This window comes from Equus asinus, chromosome 6, assembly GCF_041296235.1.
Source record: "Equus asinus isolate D_3611 breed Donkey chromosome 6, EquAss-T2T_v2, whole genome shotgun sequence".
NCBI classification, from domain to species: Eukaryota; Metazoa; Chordata; class Mammalia; order Perissodactyla; family Equidae; genus Equus; species Equus asinus.
Window position 1 is genome coordinate 83,107,779 of NC_091795.1, and position 19,736 is coordinate 83,127,514.

Sequence of the window (19,736 nt, forward strand, 5' to 3'; positions counted from 1 at the left end):
AGCTAACATCCATGCCCATCTTCCTCCACCCTACATGTGGGATGCCTACCACAGCATGGCTTAGCCGAGCGGTGCTGTGTCCACACCCGGGATCCGAACCCAGGCTGAAGTGGAACGTGTGCACTTAACTGCTGCACCACGTGGCCAGCCCCTTGCTGCAGCTTTTACATCAGTACTTACTGCCTCGTGTTGCACTTTTATGTCATGGAGATGGCTTCTTTCCTTAAACCTCATGAACCAACCTCTGCTGGCTTCAGAATTTTCTTCTGCATCTTCCTCACCTCTCTCAGCCTTCATAGAATTGAAAAAAGTTAGAGCCTTGCTCTGGATTAGGCTTTGGCTTAAGGGAATGTTCTGGCTGGTTTGATCTATCCAGACCACTAAAACTTTCTCCATATCAGCAATAAGCGTTTTTCACTTTGTTATCATTTGTGTGTTCACTAGAGTAGCACTTTTAATTTCCTTCAAGGAACCGCTTCTGATGGCCTAGTGGTTAAAGTTTGGCCCTCTCACTGCTTTGGCAGCCCAGGTTCGTTTCCCGATCTCAGAACACCACCCATCTGTCAGTTGTCATGCTGTGGTGGCAGCTGACGTAGAAAAACTGTAAGGACTTATAACTAGGGTATACCAACATACACTGGGGCTTTGGGAAGGGAAAAAAAAAAAAAGAAAAACAAATTTCCCTCAAGAACTTTTCCTTTCCATTCACAACTTGACTAACTCTTTTGGTGTAATAGGCCTAGCTTTCTGTCTGTCTTGGCCTTCGACATGCCTTCCTCACTAAGTTTAATCATTTCTAACTTTTGATTTAAAGGGAGAGACTTGTTACTCTTCCTTTCACTGGCACGCTTAGAGGCCATTGTAATGTTATGACACGCTTAGAGGCCACTGTAATGTTATGAATTGGCCTAATTTCAACATTGTGTTCTCAGGGAACAGGGAGGCCAGAGGAGAGGGAAAGAGGTGGGGGAACAGCTGGCCAGTGCAGCTGTCAGAACACACATTTATGGATTAAGTTTGCCATCTTATATGGGTGTAGTTCGTGGCACCCCAAAACAGTTACAATAGTAACATCCAAGTTTGCTGGTCACAGACCACCATAACAAATATAGTAATAATGAAAAAGCTTGAAATATTGTGAGAATTACCAAAATGTGTTACAAAGATATGAAGCGAGCAAATGCTGTTGGAGAAATGGATAGACTTGCTCAACTCAGGGCTGCTACAAACCTTCAATTGGTAAAAAATGCTGTATTTGGGAAGCATATCTGCTTTATTATAAGCGACGCATAATAAAGCAAAGCATAATAAAATGAGGTATGCCTGTATATGATTATGTTAAGCTTGCTTAAGCATTGATGCTTCTTCACTGTCTTCAGTATACATTCCAAACTTTTATCATGGCTTACAAAACCCTTCCTAGTCCGATTCTCCTTCCTTCGTCCCTAGTACCTATACACCTGCATTGCCCTAAATAGTTGAAAGAAACTGGATGTATGAAGTACGTTAGTCACCCCACATGGCCAAGTGCTTTTTAGTCTCTGGTCCTTTGCACATCCTATTTTTATTTCTTGGAATTCATCCTTTCTGCTTCCAATCTGTTGTGTTTCTGCTTTGGTAACACTTTTTCAGGAAAATTTCTATGAGTCTCGAATTGGGGTCTCTCATAGCATTCTCTACTTAAACAGTACCAGTTATTAATAACACTGAATTATAGTAGTTTGTGTATTTTCTTTTTCCGTTGAATACCTCTCAATGATTAGCTCTGTGATAACAGTGGTATTGTTAGATACCTAGGGCCGAGGCTTTCAGCATAGGAAGCATTCTACAATTGTTAAATGAATGAACTTTTTTTTTTTTTGAGGAGGAGGATTAGCCCTGAGCTAACATCAGCTGCCAATCTTCCTCTTTTTGCTGAGGAAGACTGGTCCTGAGCTAACATCTGTACCCATCTTCCTCTGCTTTATATGTGGGACGCCTACCACAACACGGCTTAGCTGAGTGGTGCCATATCTGTACCTGGGATCCGAATTGGTGAACCCTGGGCCACCGAAGTGGAACGTGCACACTTAACTGCTGAGCCAGCAAGCCAGTCTTGAATGAACATTTTAAAAAACGTTATCTTTTTCTATTTTCTTTTTGAATTGTCTATGTCCTTTGCCCACGAAGATGTTTTTTTGTTAAAATAGTATGCATATAAGCTCTTTATACATTGAGAACCATTCCTGATAATGGCAAATTCTTTGTTTCATTTGGATGTTTGCCATTTGGTGCAGATTGTAATTTTTGAGTTATCAAAGTGTGCAGATCTTTTGGGCCGGCCCCAGTGTCCAAGTGGTTAAGTTTGCACGCTCTGCTTTGGCGGCCCAGGGTTTCGCTGGTTTGGATCCTGGACAGGAACATGGCACTGCTCATCAGGCCATGGTGAGGTGGCGTCCCACATGCCGCAACTAGAAGGACCCACACCTAGAATATACAACTATGTACTGGGGGGATTTGGGGAGAAAAAAGCAGAAAAAAAAGTTTATATTTTTATAAATTAAAAATTTATGAATCTTTCATTTTTTGCTTAGTTTCTGTGTTAGGATTAATTTTGTTTATTCTGTGAAATCAGGCTCTGAATCCTCTGTATTTTAAAGCATTTATTTTGTAATCCATCTCTGTTCCGTTTATTTTTTATGCTTGTTATCTTCTTTAAAATTCTTTCAATTACTGTAACTTGTTTCCTGGGCTGCCTATTATGTTCCACTGATCTGTGGGTTTTTTTCTTCTCTTTTGGGGGTGTATTCTACATTCTTTTCTATTATTCTATTCTGTAATAAGTTTCATTATAAAGTAGGACACATCTTAACATAGTGGTTCAGAACCTGGGCTTTGCAATTATATTGACTTGAATGAGAATTTGAACTCTGTTCCCACCCACTTGTACAGTCTTAAACCTAACCTCCCTGTGTCTTGGTTTCTTCATTTGTTTAATAAGAGGAAACTATGTATTTCATAGAATAGTTAAGAAATTAAACAAGAAACCTGTGAGAAGTGCTTGTTACCAAAACAGGTTTACATGTTCTCAGATTGGAGCTAACACACTTTTCCAAAGTTTTCTTGATGTTATTTGATTATTCCTTCAGATAACATTGCAAATTAGTTTTAAATCTCCCTCCCCCCCGAAATTCTTTTGGAATTTGGATTTGAATTTTTTTTTTACCTCTGAGGAAGATTTACCCTGAGCTGACATCTGTGCCAGTCTTCCTCTGTTTTGTATGTGGGTCACCGCCACAGCATGGCTGCCAGTGGTGTAGGTCTGGGCCTGGGATCCAAACCCAGGCTGCCAAAGTGGAGCGTGCCAAACTTCGCCACCATGCCATGGGGCCAGCCCCTTAATCTGAATTTTTAAATATATAAAATAAAATGCTATAAGCTGTATAAATGTAGTTAACTGTAAATGCGTTGAGAAGAATTGACATATTCAGGCTCGTGATGTATTCTATATAGTGTCACACTTTTCTTGCTAAGTTATTTAATATTGTTTGTTTTATCATTTTTATTTTTGCAGCTATGAATAGGATCTTCTTTCCTTCTTTATGTTGGTTATTGATGGTATTTAGGAAATCTTTTGACTTTTTAATTTCTATCTTCTGTCATATTACTTTGCTGGTAGACTCTGACAGTTACTAGTCAATTCTCTTGGATTTTCTACTCATATTCTTTACAAGTAAAAGTATTTTCCTTATTTCTTTCCATTAGTTCCATTTTTAATATGCTTTGTTCTTATTGCATTGTTTAGAATTTCCTGCATTTTCTATAGTGATAGTAGATAAACTTGTTTCATTTATCATTTTAATGATGCTATAGAATCTTGAGAATACTGATTGAGTTTGTTTCTGTCCCCCTCCCGCCCTCTCGAGTTTGGTTTAATATATTTTCTTTAATTTGCCTTCTCTAGTGTAGGGTTTTAGATGTCATGGGTTAGGGCAAGAAAGTTAGTTTTTATTGGCCCAGAAACAAAATTGCTGTCACTGAAAAAGCCCTACATTTTTTTTTCCATTCTAAAAATTGTGGTAAAATATATATAAAATTTACCACTTGAACCAGTTTTTTAAAAAAAGTCCTACATTTTGGGTACTCTTCAAATGTACCTCTTTGTTGGAGAAGAGGGATTCTTATCATTTGACCTTGGATAATTAATAACAAAATGACACTTAGTGTCTGAAGCATTTTCCGAGTTAGTATATGTAGTATGATAAGATGAATACCCAGCTATTTTTATTTTCTTTTAAAATGGATTTTTATGTTTTTACATTTTGGTCATTGATATGGTCAGAGAGATCAAAATTTAAGACTGTAATTAGTAAAAAAATGATTCATTACTTAAAAAAGAAGAAAGTTCTATTAATTTAGACTTAACGTTCTTTTAATGTAAATATTTTGCCTAATGTTTCATATTGATCTCCAGAGTGTATAGTTTTGAAATAATTAATTATGTCTCACATGTATTGCAGGTCACCATATCATCAACCAACCTCTTACAGGCCAAGATTATTACTGTCTGGAGAACGAGGCTCAGGTCAAACTACTCACCTTGCTCCAGCTCTTTTGCACACTCTAGAAAAGTTCTCTGTGCACAGACTAGATCTCCCAGCACTTTATTCAGTTAGTGCCAAAACACCTGAAGAATCCTGTGCACAGGTAGGTTTGTACCACATCAGAGTACTTCCAACTTTCTTATTGTTAATAGCTCAGTAGTGTTTATAGATAAAATGCTTTCAAGAAACAGTAATACGAGTGTTAACTTTTTGTTGGTTATTCATTAACATTCTAATATTAAGGCAAAGAATCCCTTTGATGTGTAACATTTTTTAAAGTGAGCTCATTGTTTTTCCCGTGATACTTCATTCTTTTCTGAAATTTTAGTATCCTATTTCTTGTATTAAAGTTTCATTAAACAGTGTAGAAAAGGAGTTTCTTTTGCTTTTTTCTGACCCTCTTTTCAAAGCTGTGGTTTCAGAGCCTTTCTAGACTTTTGTCTGTACTTACAGCCTTATCATAAGAAGGGAAATTATATACAATTTGAGATGCCAGAATTTAAAATTAATATAGAAAAGTGATAGTAATTTTAAAATTATATGTATTTGTATCAACAGTCAAGTGTATTTGATAGTTGATTTTCAGCTCTTTTATATTTGCTGGTTTGTGAAGCAAAGTTCTAGTGGGGCTGATTATATTTCTTGAGGTTTTAATATATAACTATGAATTTATTCTGAGTGTGTCATGTTGGAACTAGGAGTCAGGGGAATAAGTTTTTTTAGCCAAGGGACCATATCTCCACCATTTCCGTCTCTCTTACACAGTACCTAGCTCATAATAAGTGCTCATTAAATTTTGAGTAATGTTTCTTACAAATAAATTAGATAGAGGAATGTTAGTTTGTACTTTGATATTTGCCCTACTTTTAGGGATTAGATGACTGGTGTAGTAACACTTAAGAGCATTGCACACAATTTTGTTGTTTTTTTCAGTGACATTTTATAAATGTTTAATACGTATACTATCTAATTGAAAACGCCTTTTGTACCTTGTAGCAAGAAATATATATATTTTAAACAGTTCGCAGTGTCAATATCATTTGTCTTTTACTTATTGTTCTTTGGGTATGAACATCCTAGCAGCACTTTAATACTTATAAAGCCCTCTGTAAAAATTTTTTTCTAAAACCTGTGGCCTGAATGAAAAGCTGTATACCAGTAATTTGCTCCAAGTTTTATACATTGAACTCATCCTGGCTGTGAATATTTTCCACTACTGTTGATTTATGTGTTTGCTCATATTTTTCCTTTTTAATGAGACAGAATTATTGCAGTTTGTATTCAAGAGAATTACTCAGTACCATTTAAAATAAATCCAAGTGATTTACTAGGAACATATAAATTAGCAAAATTGACCCGAGAGAGAATCCAAACGGACACTAGCTGTGGAAGAAGAAATTGAGTATCAAAAAAAATCACTAAATCCAGACAGTTTCAGAGGTGACTTCTTTTAATTTTAAAGGATAAGATCATTTTGATGCTAGTTAAACTGTTCCAAAGCATAACAAAAGAAGGAAGGCTATGAAATCAACAAAAACAGTGATGATAAACGTTTGAAAAAATACGAAGAAAACAAAAGACTAATCTAACTTAGACAATGGTCATGAAGTAAATATTACAAATGGAATCTAGTAGCACATCAAATGAGTATTATACCATTATTAAGGCGTTATTATTACATTCATTTAGTTAGACATTGAGAGATATAAATATTGGAATGGACACATTGAAGTAATAAATAATTGCCTGTGATATGATTGTATATTTGGAAAACTTATAGTATCAACTGAAAAACTAGTAGGGACAATAAGAGAAATCCATAAGGTGGACACTTTCAAAGTTAATGTTGTAAAATCAATAGTTTTCTTTTATGATAACAAGTTAGAAATATAATGAAAAAAGGTTTCATTTAAAATAGTGTCTAAGTTTACCTAGGAATTAATTTAAACAATTAGCTTGCAGGGCCTAAAAGAAGAAAACTAAAAATTCAGTTGAATAAATGAAAGACCCACCTTGCTTTTAGTTACTATACTCCAGTTCAAAGTGTGGACTCAGGCAAATTGCACAAATTAAAGTCTTAGTTGCTGGGGCTCGCCCCATGGCCGAGTGGTTGAGTCGCCACGTGCTCTGCTTCAGTGGCCCAGGGTTTTGCCAGTTCAGATCTTGGGTGCGGACATGACACTGCTCATCAAGCCATGCTGGGGCGATGTCCCACATAGCACAACCAGAAGGACGTACAACTAGAATATACAACTATGTACTGAGGGGCTTGGGGGAAAAGAGAAAGAAAAAAAAAGAAAATCTTAGTTACTTTGCTTATTGATTGTAGCCTTAGAAAAGTTGCCTAACCTCTTTGAACCTTAATTTTCTCATCTTTGAAATGAAGATAATAATACCACATAAGGTTGTTGTGATTATGAAAATAAACTCATCCTAGACTTGGCATACAATACCCAACAAGTGTTAGCTGTCATCATGTTTATCACTGATGCTGTAGCTCCTTTCACAACTAATGGCTGGTAAGACTCAAAATTGGAAAACTGTGAATTTTTTCCTGAATTAATGTATAAATTCAGTGTAATCTCCATTATAATCCTCCTAAATTTAAGAGAAGTCAAAAAAAGGCTCTATGTATCCTCTAGAAAATAAGTATGAACATAGCAAGGAGAATTCTAGAGGAAAATGTGTGATGAGGGAGCCCTACCAGATTTTTAAAGATATAATATTACTACAGTAATAAAGAATTTGTGAGCCAATCCTGATGGCCTTGTGGTTAAAGTTCTGTGTGCCCCACTCAGCAGCCCAAGTTCAGTTCCCAGGTGCAGAACCACACCACTCATCTGTCAGTAGCCAGGCTGTGGTGGAGGCTCACACAGAAGAGCCAGAAGTACTTACAACTAGAATATACAACTGTGTCCTGGGGCTTTAGGGAGGGAAAAAAAAAAAAGAAAAGAGAAGATTGGCAACAGATGTTAGCTCGGGGCAAATCTTTCCCAGCAAAAAAAAACAAACAAGAATTTGTACCTGTACAGGGATAGGCTAAGTAATAGAACAAAAGTGAGAATTCACACTTAGGCCTGTGTAGAAATGAGAATTTCATATTCAATGATGATGATGCTGGTGATGATGATGGTGGTGGTGGTGGTGATGATGACATTTGATAATCACAGTAGATAGTATAAATGGATTATTTAATAGATAGTCTTGGAAAACTGGCTGGCTCTATGAGGGGAAAAAGAAAAACAAAACAAAATTGCATTTCCTAACCTTTTTCTGTAGCCCCAAAATAAATTCTGGATTGTCAGTGGGACTATAAAAGTGTTAGGAGCATTCACAAGGTCAGTATATTAATTATCTTGGATATGAGAAAGTAATTTCTAAGCAGTGAACAAAAGCCAGAAAATATAAAGATATGATTAAGTTCTACTTTATAAAATTTTAAACTATACCTGGCAAAAAACATTCTTTAAATAAAAGTAATAGGCATAACCTGGTAAAAAGTATATTTGTAACACACATGTCAAGGACAAGTTTCCTGAACATACAAAAATATGTTAAAATCAATAAGAAGAAAGAATAGCAACCTAATATAAAATAGGAGCATGCCATTTTTAGGGAGAAAAAAAATAGAAAACGCAACCAATAAAAATTTGAAAACATTCTTAACCTCACTTATAAGTGAAAAAAATGCAAATTAAAGCAACAAGATGCCATTTTAAAACAGCTGTCGAGTTTGTAAAAATAAAAGCTTGATAATGCCTAGTGTTGGAGATGTATGATACTCACACTTGACTGATAGAAATTTAAATTTATTTAATGATTTTGGAGTGTAGTTTGTCACTGTCTTTTAAAGTTTCAAGTACATATAAGCTTTTGACCCAGGAATTTTACATTAAGGAATTTTTTCCTAAAGATATGTTAGTTATCAGTATTCACTGCTGAGTGTACAAGGATATTCATCACAGCATTGTGCAGAATTGCCAAACAAAATAAGACAAAAAGAAACAAACTAAATGTCCTTTAGTGGTGTACCAGCTCGAATAAATTATGGTATATCCACATACAAAGGAATACTATGAAACCATTAATAAGAATGATGTAGATTTATGTAGGCTGATAAGGAAGATGAAGGAGATATAAGTGAAAAAGGCAAGTTGTACATCAGTCTATCTAAGGTGATCTTTAATAAAAAAATTAAAAATATATATTCATGCTTATATATAAGTAGGAATTTTATCCAAGAATACCCCCCAAAACTGTTAATAATTGTTGCTTTGGCTTGGGGGAAGGAATTTGGAGGATTGGGGAATGGATAAAGTTTCTCATTTTAGTTGATACTCTGCTGTACTGTTTGGAATTTTTTTTTCTTTTTAATGTATATTTGACAGTATCAAGTAAAGTAAGGATAAAACCGCTTTGAAAGAGGAACCTTTTCAAAGTGAGAGGGTATTGTGACTACAGTTTTTCTTTATGGCTAATATGTGTAAAAATTCACAAACACATTACTGGCTTAATGTTAGGCGAGGAAATAACTTAGGAAGTTTTGTAGTAAACTACGTTGATGTTACTGAGATCCTAGGATTTTTTTCTGAATTCTACTTGGCATCATTGGGCTAAATTTGAATTCTAACTGCATACTCTTTGGTCTTTTTCACATTTCTTGGCTTTTACTACTTTTTTGTCGTGTTGGTGGGGAGAGTGGAGAGAGATGTCACTTGGTAGTGGAAAACAAAAACCCACCATTTGTTGTTTTGGTTGTCTTAGCTACATCTAGTACGTCAAGACATCTCCTCTTCTCTGCTTTTGCCTGTGAGCTTTTGGGTTAGAAGTAGAGCTTATTCTTGAGTGACCACCACCAGTCTGCCCGGGATCTGAGTCAGGATTTTGCAGTCCTGGTAGCTGAAGCCCAGCTTTTCTCTGTGCGCTGACCAGAGACCAGATAAACTGTCCTGGTTAATCCTTGATTGTTTGTATTTTACGTGCGTATTTAAAATTATTTTAAATTCATAAATATAATACTGTGATTTCTAAAAGAAAACCTCCAAAAAGGGGCTATTATATAATGAAACTGAGAAATTTTTTTCTTAATTTGAGTCTAAGTAGGTGTAGAAGTCCTAGGGAAGAGAGCACACAAGTCAGGTGCCAAAATGCTGGAAAGCATTCTCTCTCTGCTTCTGTTCTTCCCTTTCTTTTCTTTCCTTTTGCCTTACTTCTCTTGAGAGTTGATCCTCCTGTAGGCAGGATTATCTTTAAATAGATGGGGAATATAAGGGTTCAGTCTGTGGCAAATTATTCCTCTGTGCATTTCTCTTTTCCCCAGCCTCTAAAATACTTAATATAAATTAAATTGGGATATTTAATAGTGTAACATGAACATGAAAGTCAGTCTTAAAGGAAAGAAGTCTTAAATCACATCTACAGGGCTGTATTTATATGTGTGAGAAGCTGGAATGGTGGAAGAGCCCTACTTGTTACTTCTTTATACTGTGGAGACGATGTTTATTGTATGTCTGTTCTTTAAAGCATATCCACACACAAGCATATAAATGATGAAACTTCCTTTTCTCCTTCTGAGATTGACTTAGCTATTGATTAATAATTGGGAGAAAAATGGTAGAGGAGTTAGTGTCTACTGTAGGGTTTTCTCATTGTTTCTTAAGATTAGTGTGCATAAGAATCCCCTGGGGGGTGCTTATTAAAATTTCTGCTTCCCTAGTTCCACAGCCAGAGATTCTGATTCATTAAATTTGGGATGAGCCCCAGGAATCTGCTCTTTAAACGTGCATCCCAGATGTTCCTATTCTAGCTCTTTAGGAGATCACACTTTGAGATGTAGTGCTTTAGCTGATCCCTGGACACTACTAGCTAAGACATTTATTGCTGAAACAAATGCCAGAGTTCATAAAGTGAGTGTGTGTGTGTGTGTATGTATGTATGTATGTATGTTACTGAGCATTTCATAGACTTCTAAAGGTCTTGGAAGGAGAATGGAAAACCCTGGTGTAGCCTGAAAGATTTATAGTTTCTCCATTAGGGTCACAAGTAATTATTGAGCCCCACAACAAGGCAGGAGCTATTAGTATCTGTAGTAGAAAACTGATCTATTAACATTCTTAAAAAAAAAAAAAAGAACTATGATTCCCCGTTTCTGACATCTTCAAATGTATGTTTTTGCCTCTTGTATTATTTCTACCATTGATTTAGGAAAAAAAGGATTGAGGCATGTGTTGTGTTTTATATCTTTCATTAATACAGAAGTATGATTGAAAAGATAAATTTGTCTGTTAAAAGCTTTGGAGTTTGGGTACTATAGGGTGTTATGAATAATTTCAAATGGTCAATAAGATGGTTTTGTTTGTTTGTTTTCTTTGGTGAAAATTTAAGTATTTTTGTTTGCCCAGAAAGAAATTATATCTGGAAATTCTCAGGGGAAATCCTTTTTGGTTAAGTAGCATTAAGGCAATAATTTACTTACCTGTGTGTGTATTTTGGATGCTCTTGTGTTTGCACATAAGGATTTTTGGATTTCTCCATGATAGTCTGTGTATACTTTGGATGCTCTTGTGTTTTTGCACATGGGTTTGTGTTTTATCACAAACAACAAAATTTTTTTTTTAAGTTGTAAGCAAATTAAATTATCGTGGTCCAGAGTGTATCACCTTTACTGAAATTCTTGAAGTTTTTAGGCAGTGAAGATATCAGAAAAGGAATTCGGATGAGTTAATTTTCATAAAATGTTAATTTGTATTACAACCATCGTTCAGAAACTCTAGTATAGTTGTGTTTTATAATAGGCTGATTTTACATGCTTGAAAAGAAATTGGACACCTTGTTTCTTGAATCCTGAATCCTCAGATCCCAGAAAGTGCAGCCTTTTCACAGAGATGCTCAATAAATCCTAGGTAAATAGAATGTAAATGGAGTATAGTGATGTATATGGAAATAAGTTTATCAGTAAGGCGGATATATTATTTTAATATTTTGTGTTAGCATGGTGTAAGGAATTAAGCTTATTTTAATAGTGCTTTTTAACTTTTATAAAAGTTGAGAATATTTTAGCCCCCAAGATTTTTCTTTGACCTATGTTTTATAATTTTAGCACATTCATAATACTGTAACATGACCAAGACAAATGCTAGAAGTTTATTAATGACAAAAGTCATTTCCCTTTTTCTTGTATAGCCCCTTTCAGGAAAGTGAAAGCTGTACTGCTTGGAGCTTTCTGCTTCATTCACATTTGCACTTAAAATTATTCTTGTTTTCAGTTTCTAAAGAGAATGGCTTGTTGTGGCTGTATATTCTTAACTTTTAAAATATAGTAAATGTTCATGCACTGAACATTTTAATTTGGCAGCTAAAGTACTGACTTGACAGAGATGATAAGAATTCTTGTAAATGTAGGTACAATTTATATTATTAGTGCTTCCTTGTGTGGATACTTCTAACTTCAGTGGCCTGATTTTTGCCTTTCATATCTTTAATATTCAGAGGAAGTAGTTTGTGGTTTTCTTTTTAAATAAGGAAACTTAAAACAAAATTTTAGTTGTATAAGAGACCATGATGTCTGGGGCAAGAAGAGGTCAGAGGAAATAGACTATATTGTTTAAAGAATCAAAATGAACAGTTCACATACATTGGTGTTTGTTCATTTTATTTGTGCAAGAGTGCTGGTCATGTCAGTGGTATTCTGAAACGGTTGGTTCAGTAATTTGGCCTACTGTCTTTTTTTCTCTATAACAGTTTTTCTGTTTTCTACTACACCTTGCACATCCACCAATCCAAGACACCCTGTAGGTGAGTATTTTTCTAGTTATCAAATGGCATCACTTGTTCCCAAGACAGTTGCCGCTTCACTAAAACTAGGCTTTATTTTTCTACTCTGAATTATCTGATTAATTGATTTCACAGAGTGTTATCTTATTCTTCAACTTTAAAAGTTTACCAGCAAACTGCTGAAGAGCTGTTTTTACCTTATAGAAAAATCACAATAGGATTAAACTTTTTTCTGAATTTTTAAATGCTATTCTCAGACTCTATTCTTTTAGAATTTTCATTACAAAAACTGGAGAAGTAGAACAGCTTGACTGTTTATTTAAAGAAAATATGAAAGTTTGTTTTAGTATTCTGAGATAACATGGAATAAGGCATTAAAAATAAAACTGGTTTTAGTAATGCTTTTAAATTTTTGTAGACATTAAGGATGTTTTTCCTTTAAAGGCTTAGGAGAAAAATTTTGAAAATATTCCCTGGATATTCGTATTGCGTAAAGTTAGGTTAATTCTCACTTGGGTAGTTAGATATTCATGGACCAGAAAGCCTAAGCCTTTTTATTTTTCTATGTTGTCTTATACTTTTTCTTTTTTTCTGTTTTTTTTTCTCCTCTAGGTTTTAAGGTATAATTAAAAAAATTCTACTAATAAAGATATTTTTCTAAAGTCTTTGGAAGTAAAAAGGTCAATAGAATATCATGTTCAATTCATTAATTTTGAGGGGATTGGATGAAAAGAGGAGAGAAATAGGAAAAGATCCTCAACTCTTTTTAGAGTTGGTGATGCTTATATATCTAGTTCAGCCTTGCAAATAAGTTTAAAACACCTACAGTACTGTATTCTTTAACTTTTGGCTCTAAGTTTTTGTTATCATTTAACCTTCTCTTGCTTTGCCCATACTCTTTGATACTCGTTAGCAGCTAGATCTTCTCAGCACATATTCCTAGAAAACCTAACCTAGAAGTACTAGAATAAAAGGCAAAATTTCATTTTTTTAAAGGCATGATTTCTCATTTCTCCCTGGGCATGTGGTAACTTGCATGGCTGAATTAGGTGGTTAGTTTTGTGAGGTTTCTCAGTAAGCTAAATAGCTTGTTAGTCTTTTCCATATAATCACCTTTCTCTCCTTGCTGACTCTCCTTAGTTTTGCCAGCACGAAGTGGGAGTTGGAAAGCGACAAAAGGCGCCGGTCACTGTCTTCCACGTACCATGCCTGATTTAGGTGGCATGTAATAATTTTTGTTTTTGGAATAAAATGCCTCACTTGCCTTTGTGCTCCTGTGTGGTTCCTTCCTTTGCCAATATTTATGCTTATTTTTCTCTTATGAATCTTCTGCAAGAACTTTGGAAAACAATAATCCTTGGATTTTCAAGATCCAGGATAAGAGGGTGCGTGTTTGCAGAAAAGGTCAAAATTTGAGAATCCTGAAGGAGTTGTACTGTACAACTGTTCTGGATTGGTGGATATGCAAATATTAAAGGGAAGGAGCAAATATTACTTTTGATGTGAGTGATCATAACATCTACATTTCCAATTTTGGGGAAACGTTTTATTTGCACATCTTTGATCTGGTTTATTGTTAAATTGGCAATGCACTTTATTTTACACAGGAGGTTTAAAGCTGTATCAGATGCAGTATTTGAAAAATTCATGCAAGTGGTAGGCTTACTCCTTAAAGAAAAATAATCCTTTTGATTCTTAGGAGCGTTGTGATAATCCTAATCATTTTAAATATTAGATTCTTAATTCTGTATCTTGCACATTACACAGGTTAATTGAAATGTGTTTAGAATAAGGGAAAATAGAGAATTTTAGAAATAGAATTCTCAAACTAAGGTGAAGATAGTCAGATTTTTGTACTTATTCCTATACTTGTTAAGAGTATTGAAGAGATGTCCTGTTAATCTGCGAGAATTTGTTGATGGCCTTTTGAGCTGTTGTTGATGTGTATGTAAAGGGCAGGAGTTCTGCTTAGCAGCTTACTAATAGCCAACCTACTCCTTATTGGCGTGTGTTGGCAGAGTGCGACTGAAGCTGTGGTTAGGACTCTTTTTTTTTTAACACCTGAGGAAACTTTATTTCGTATTTTCTGACAATGGGAGTGTCTCATAGCTTTTTGCTAATTTATTTATTGCTTTTTAGAGATGAAAGGGTATTTTGTGACTATTTTATGGAAGATTGACTTAAGGTAATGGGAGGTAAACAAGTGGTGCAACAGTTAGTTCATTAATTTTAAGCTCTAGAGTGGTACATCTTGGTTAAAATATTTATTAATCCGTATGTTGAGTGATTTTAGGCACTGTGCACAAACATGTAAACTGTGTCTTTTCTTCTTCTTTGTGCTTACTGATATTACTCTGATATGGGTGACATATGGGTGCATGTTTATCTCTTTATCTGCAGCAATTTTATAGTGATGTTTTGCTTTATTATCTTTATGTGATATGTAAGTGGAGCAATTTGCTACCTTTATACTGTTAATATATACTGAATAGGAATAATAAATGGCAAGAAAATTCTTTTTTTTAGGTGGAGCAAGGGTAGATAGAAGCTGTATGTAAGCCTTATGCATCATATCTTGAACAACTTAATATCTGGGCTGAAAACAATTACAGTAACAGGCCTGACGTATTTCATGTATTTGGGGGTTACTGGATAGACTTTAGAATAACATCAATTTGGATTTTTAATACCAGTTCTTTCCTTAATTAGATTTTTCGTGAAGCTCGAAGAACAGTACCTAGTATTGTTTACATGCCTCACATTGGTGATTGGTGGGAAGCTGTCAGTGAAACTGTGAGAGCAACTTTTCTGACATTGCTACAAGATATACCATCATTTTCACCTATATTTTTATTGTCTACCTCTGAAACCATGTACAGTGAACTGCCTGAAGAGGTAAGAACTGATTCAATATTTATCTTTCCGTATTATATTGTTTTAAAATAGTTGACCTTGTCAATTTTACACATTTTAATTACTATAAAATCAGTACTGTCAAGGTTCATGCCTTGGTTGTACCACTTATTAGCTGTGTGACTCACTATAGTTAATTAATGTTTGAAGCTTCAGTTTCTTTTTTGGTATAATAGTGATATATTCCTCAGTCTTCTTGTGAAGATTGAGATAATTCACGCTTAGACCAGAACCTGATATATATATAGTACCTACTAAGAAGGTTGTAGCTGTGTCATTGTTGGTTACATTATAGTTGTCATTCTCATCCTTATCGTCTGCTAGATTATCTGGTGGGATTTGACCTTTCAGTTCTTTCATTGGTAGCATCATGTTAAGTGAATATTATTAGTATTGTGCATATTTTTCAAATCTGATATTTAGCTTTTAAGTCCAATCCAACTCATATTTAATATATTAGAATTAAAGGTAAAATCACAGTTGTTTTCAGAAAAAAGTAGTAGATCAACTCATGTGAATGAAATTGATTTTTAAAAAATTGTTTTAATACCCTGAGCTTAGTAATCTCCTTTAGAAATGCTTAGAAATATTTTACCCACACAACATAGTTCATATAAAAGAGTCACGTTTTAAATTTTATAGTATAAATCTTGACTGTGTAGAATTTTGTGATTAAGATATCTGTTTACTGAGTTCTTCTGTTTTAAAGCTTGTTAGCTATCTTGCTAAAGTGGATTTGTACAACTTACTACTCTTGTAAGAAAAGTGTATTAAATGTAGGATAATTCATTTTTAGTTAATCAGAAGGTGATATTATTTGGCGACTATTAATCAGAATGTTTTTTATCATTGGCACAATAAGGTTTGGTAGAATGCTGTGTTAATTAGTAGTTAAAATAATAGAAATTTACTAACATTGAATCCTGAAATTTCAGCTCTTTTCCCCCCTTTTTCTTCTTTCTTCTTTGCCTTTATTTACCAAGTAGTTACTAAAGGTATCATGGATATTCACATTTGTGGGGTGAAGATTATGGAAATTCTCTCAGACTACTGATTACATAACATGTTTTACGATAATTTTTCTTAAGAAATCCTCCTCTACCCCTAAACCTTTTGTTTTTTTGGGGGGGGGAAGATTAGCCCTGAGCTAACTACTGCAGGTCCTCCTCTTTTTGCTGAGGAAGACTGGCCCTCAGCTAACATCCGTGCCCATCTTCCTCTACTTTATACGTGGGACGCCTACCACAGCATGGTGTGCCAAGTAGTGCCATGTCCGCACCTGGGGTAACCCATGAACCCCGGGCCGCTGAGAAGCGGAATGTACAAACTTAACTGCTGCGCCACCTGGCCGGTCCCCAAGCCTTTTGTTTTAATTTCAGCTTTGCCATTAGAATGCTTGCTTTGTTTAGGTCACAAACCGAGATAATAGTGAATAATACTTAGCACATATTGATAAACATTTGGTGAATGAATGAAAAGCATAGAGAGTAGCAAACCAAGTAACTGTAGGTAAGCACGGTGCCAGATCTAGGGAAGAAATGGGGACAGGGGTGGCAGAAAGCCAAGTGATTCTGAAAGAAAGAAATGGCTAGTTACTACAATGTATTTAAGAGAATATGATGAATGAGTTAACGGTAAGGTGCATATTTTAACCTATCAAATAGGCAAATATAAAAAATGGTTGGATAAACTCTCTCCAGGGAAAACCATAGTAATACATTTAAATATGTATATACATTTTAGCTCAGTATTTATAGGTAATTATCCAAAGTATTTTTCATGGACAAACATGAAGATATGCAGAAGAAAGAACACAAAACATACGAGAGTGTTTATCATAGCCTTTCTCCATAGAATAGAAACTGTAATAGTCTTATTGTAGGGGGTTGGTTAACTTATAGTAGATTCCTTCTATGAAACACAGTGAGACCATTAAAAATAGTGATGTAGAAAATATTTGATGTCATGAAAAGATGTTTGCATATATTGTTAAAAATGCAGGTAATAAATCAGTATGTATGGTATTACCCAAGTTTATATAGAAATAAGTATATATTATATATTTTATATATATATAACTAATAACAGAAATGTTAATAGTAATTATCTCAGGACATTAAGATTGTAGTAATTTTCATTTTATCTATATTTTCTAAATCTTCTGTAATAAACGCTACTGTTCTTATTAGAAAATAAACTCAGAAATGAAAAGAAAATGTTCTCTACTCAGTTTTTAAAAGTAGGACAAAACCAAAAAGAATTCGTCACCATGAGACAGATATTTTATTAGGAGTATAAAGCCACTTTGTTTCTGTGGGACAAAATGACAACCCCATCTTATAGAGCCCTTTTAACATTCTCTTGTAAATGTTTCTTTGTATATCTCTCTCCTAATCCAGTAGTCCCCAGAGTAAGTTTATACTCAACACAATGCAGTGGGATATTGAGAAAAACATTAGAACTTCTGTTCATTTTTATTTTTCATATTATCTTAAATATTTTGTGTGTATTTTATAATAGAAATAATATTAGTAGAATAGTATATTTAAATAAATATGTGTATACTGGAGGGGATATTTTCAAGTTTCTTACTGATAAAGTATTTGATCAAAAACATTTGGAAATCATTGTTCTAGATCAGCTGTTTTCAAAGACTTTCAGGGGCTTGTCACATTCCTGTTTTTTCCAACCATATATCTGCTTGAATATAGGTTTTTTTCCACATGTACTTCAGTCAGAACAACATATTGTAACAGATTGAATGCAGAAGCAGAAATGAGAATCCAGTTGTCTTTCATTAAGCCAGACATTAAAAAGATTTGAAGAAATGTAAAACAATGAATGCCACCTTTCTCTCTACATTTTATTTTATATATATTTTGAAAAATATATTTTTCAAAGGAATATGTTTTTTAATGTAATGGGTTTTTTTAAACACTTTTTTTTTTTTAAAGATTTTATTTTTTCTTTTTCTCCCCAAAGCCCCCCGGTACATAGTTGTATATTCTTCGTTGTGGGTCCTTCTAGTTGTGGCATATGGGACGCTGCCTCAGCGTGGTTTGATGAGCAGTGCCATGTCTGTGGCCAGGATTCGAACCAACGAAACACTGGGCCGCCTGCAGCAGAGTGCGCGAACTTAACCACTTGGCCACGGGGCCGGCCCCTAATGTAATGGGTTTTTAATGAATATATAATTTGGAATATTCTTAGTTTTAATTTTTTTTTATTGAGTTATTGATAGGTTACAATCTTGTGAAATTTCAGTTGTACATTAATGTTTGTCAGTCATGTTGTAGGTGCACCACTTCACCCTTTGTACCTACCCCCCACCCCACATTTCCCCTGGCATCCACTAAACTGTTCTTAGTCCATAATTTTAAATTCCTCATATGAGTGGAGTCATACACAGATTATCCTTCTCTCACTGGCTTATTTCACTTAACATAATTCTCTCAAGGTCCATCCATGTTATTGCAAATGGAATGATTTTGTTCTGTTTTGCAGCTGAGTAGTATTCCATTGTATATATGTACCACATCTTCTTTGTCCATTCGTCTGTTGCTGGACACTTAGGTTGCTTCCACATCTTGGCTATTGTAAACAGTGCTGCAATAAACATTGGGGTGCATAGGACTTTTGGGATTTCTGACTTCAAGCTCTTTGGATAAATACCCAGTAGTGGGATGGCTGGATCGTATGGTAGTTCAATTTTTAATTTTTTGAGGAATCTCCATACTGTTTTCCATAGTGGCTGTACCAGTTTGCATTCCCACCAGCAGTGTATGAGGGTTCCTTTTTCTCCGCAACCTCTCCAACATTTGTTGCTATTAGTTTTAGATATTTTTGTCATTCTAACGGGTGTAAGGTGATATCTTAGTGTAGTTTTGATTTGCATTTCCCTGATGATCAGCGATGATGAGCATCGTTTCATGTGCCTATTGGCCATCAGTATATCTTCTTTGGAGAAATGTCTGTTCATGTCTCCAGCCCATTTTTTGATTGGGTTGTTTGATGTTTTGTTGTTGAGTTGTGAGAGTTCTTTATATATTATGGATATTAAGCCTTTGTCAGATATATGACTTGCAAATATTTTTTCCCAGTTAGTGGGTTGTCTTTTTGTTTCACTCCTGTTTTCATTTGCCTTGAAGAAGCTCTTTAATCTGATGAAGTCCTGTTTGTTTATTCTTTCTATTGTTTCCCTTCTCTGAGAAGGCATGGTGTCCGAAAAGATCCTTTTAATACTGATGTCAAAGAGTGTACTGCCTACGTTTTCTTCCAGAAGCCTTATGGTTTCAGGTCTCACCTTTAGGTCTTTGATCCATTTTGAGTTTATTTTGGTGAATGGTGAAAAAGAATGGTCAATTTTCATTCTTTTACGTGTGGCTTTCCAGTTTTCCCAGCACCATTTGTTGAAAAGACTTTCTTTTCTCCATTGTATGCCCTCAGCTCCTTTGTCAAAGATAAGCT

The 19,736-nt window shown here is 34.8% G+C and overlaps 1 protein-coding gene across 7 annotated transcripts in view; it reads left to right on the plus strand.

The window, feature by feature from the left end:
• Positions 1–19,736, plus strand: part of ATAD2B (ATPase family AAA domain containing 2B) — a 162,595-nt gene that overhangs the window by 97,449 nt on the left and 45,410 nt on the right. For all 7 annotated transcript variants that reach the window (XR_011504147.1, XM_044772008.2, XM_014866423.3 and 4 more), the window contains 2 exons: positions 4,500–4,686; positions 15,066–15,251. Coding sequence is in view for 6 of the 7 variants with exons in the window: in XM_044772008.2 (XP_044627943.1) it covers positions 4,500–4,686; positions 15,066–15,251 (373 nt within the window). In the remaining variant the exon portion in view is untranslated. The remainder of the gene's footprint in view (positions 1–4,499; positions 4,687–15,065; positions 15,252–19,736) is intronic.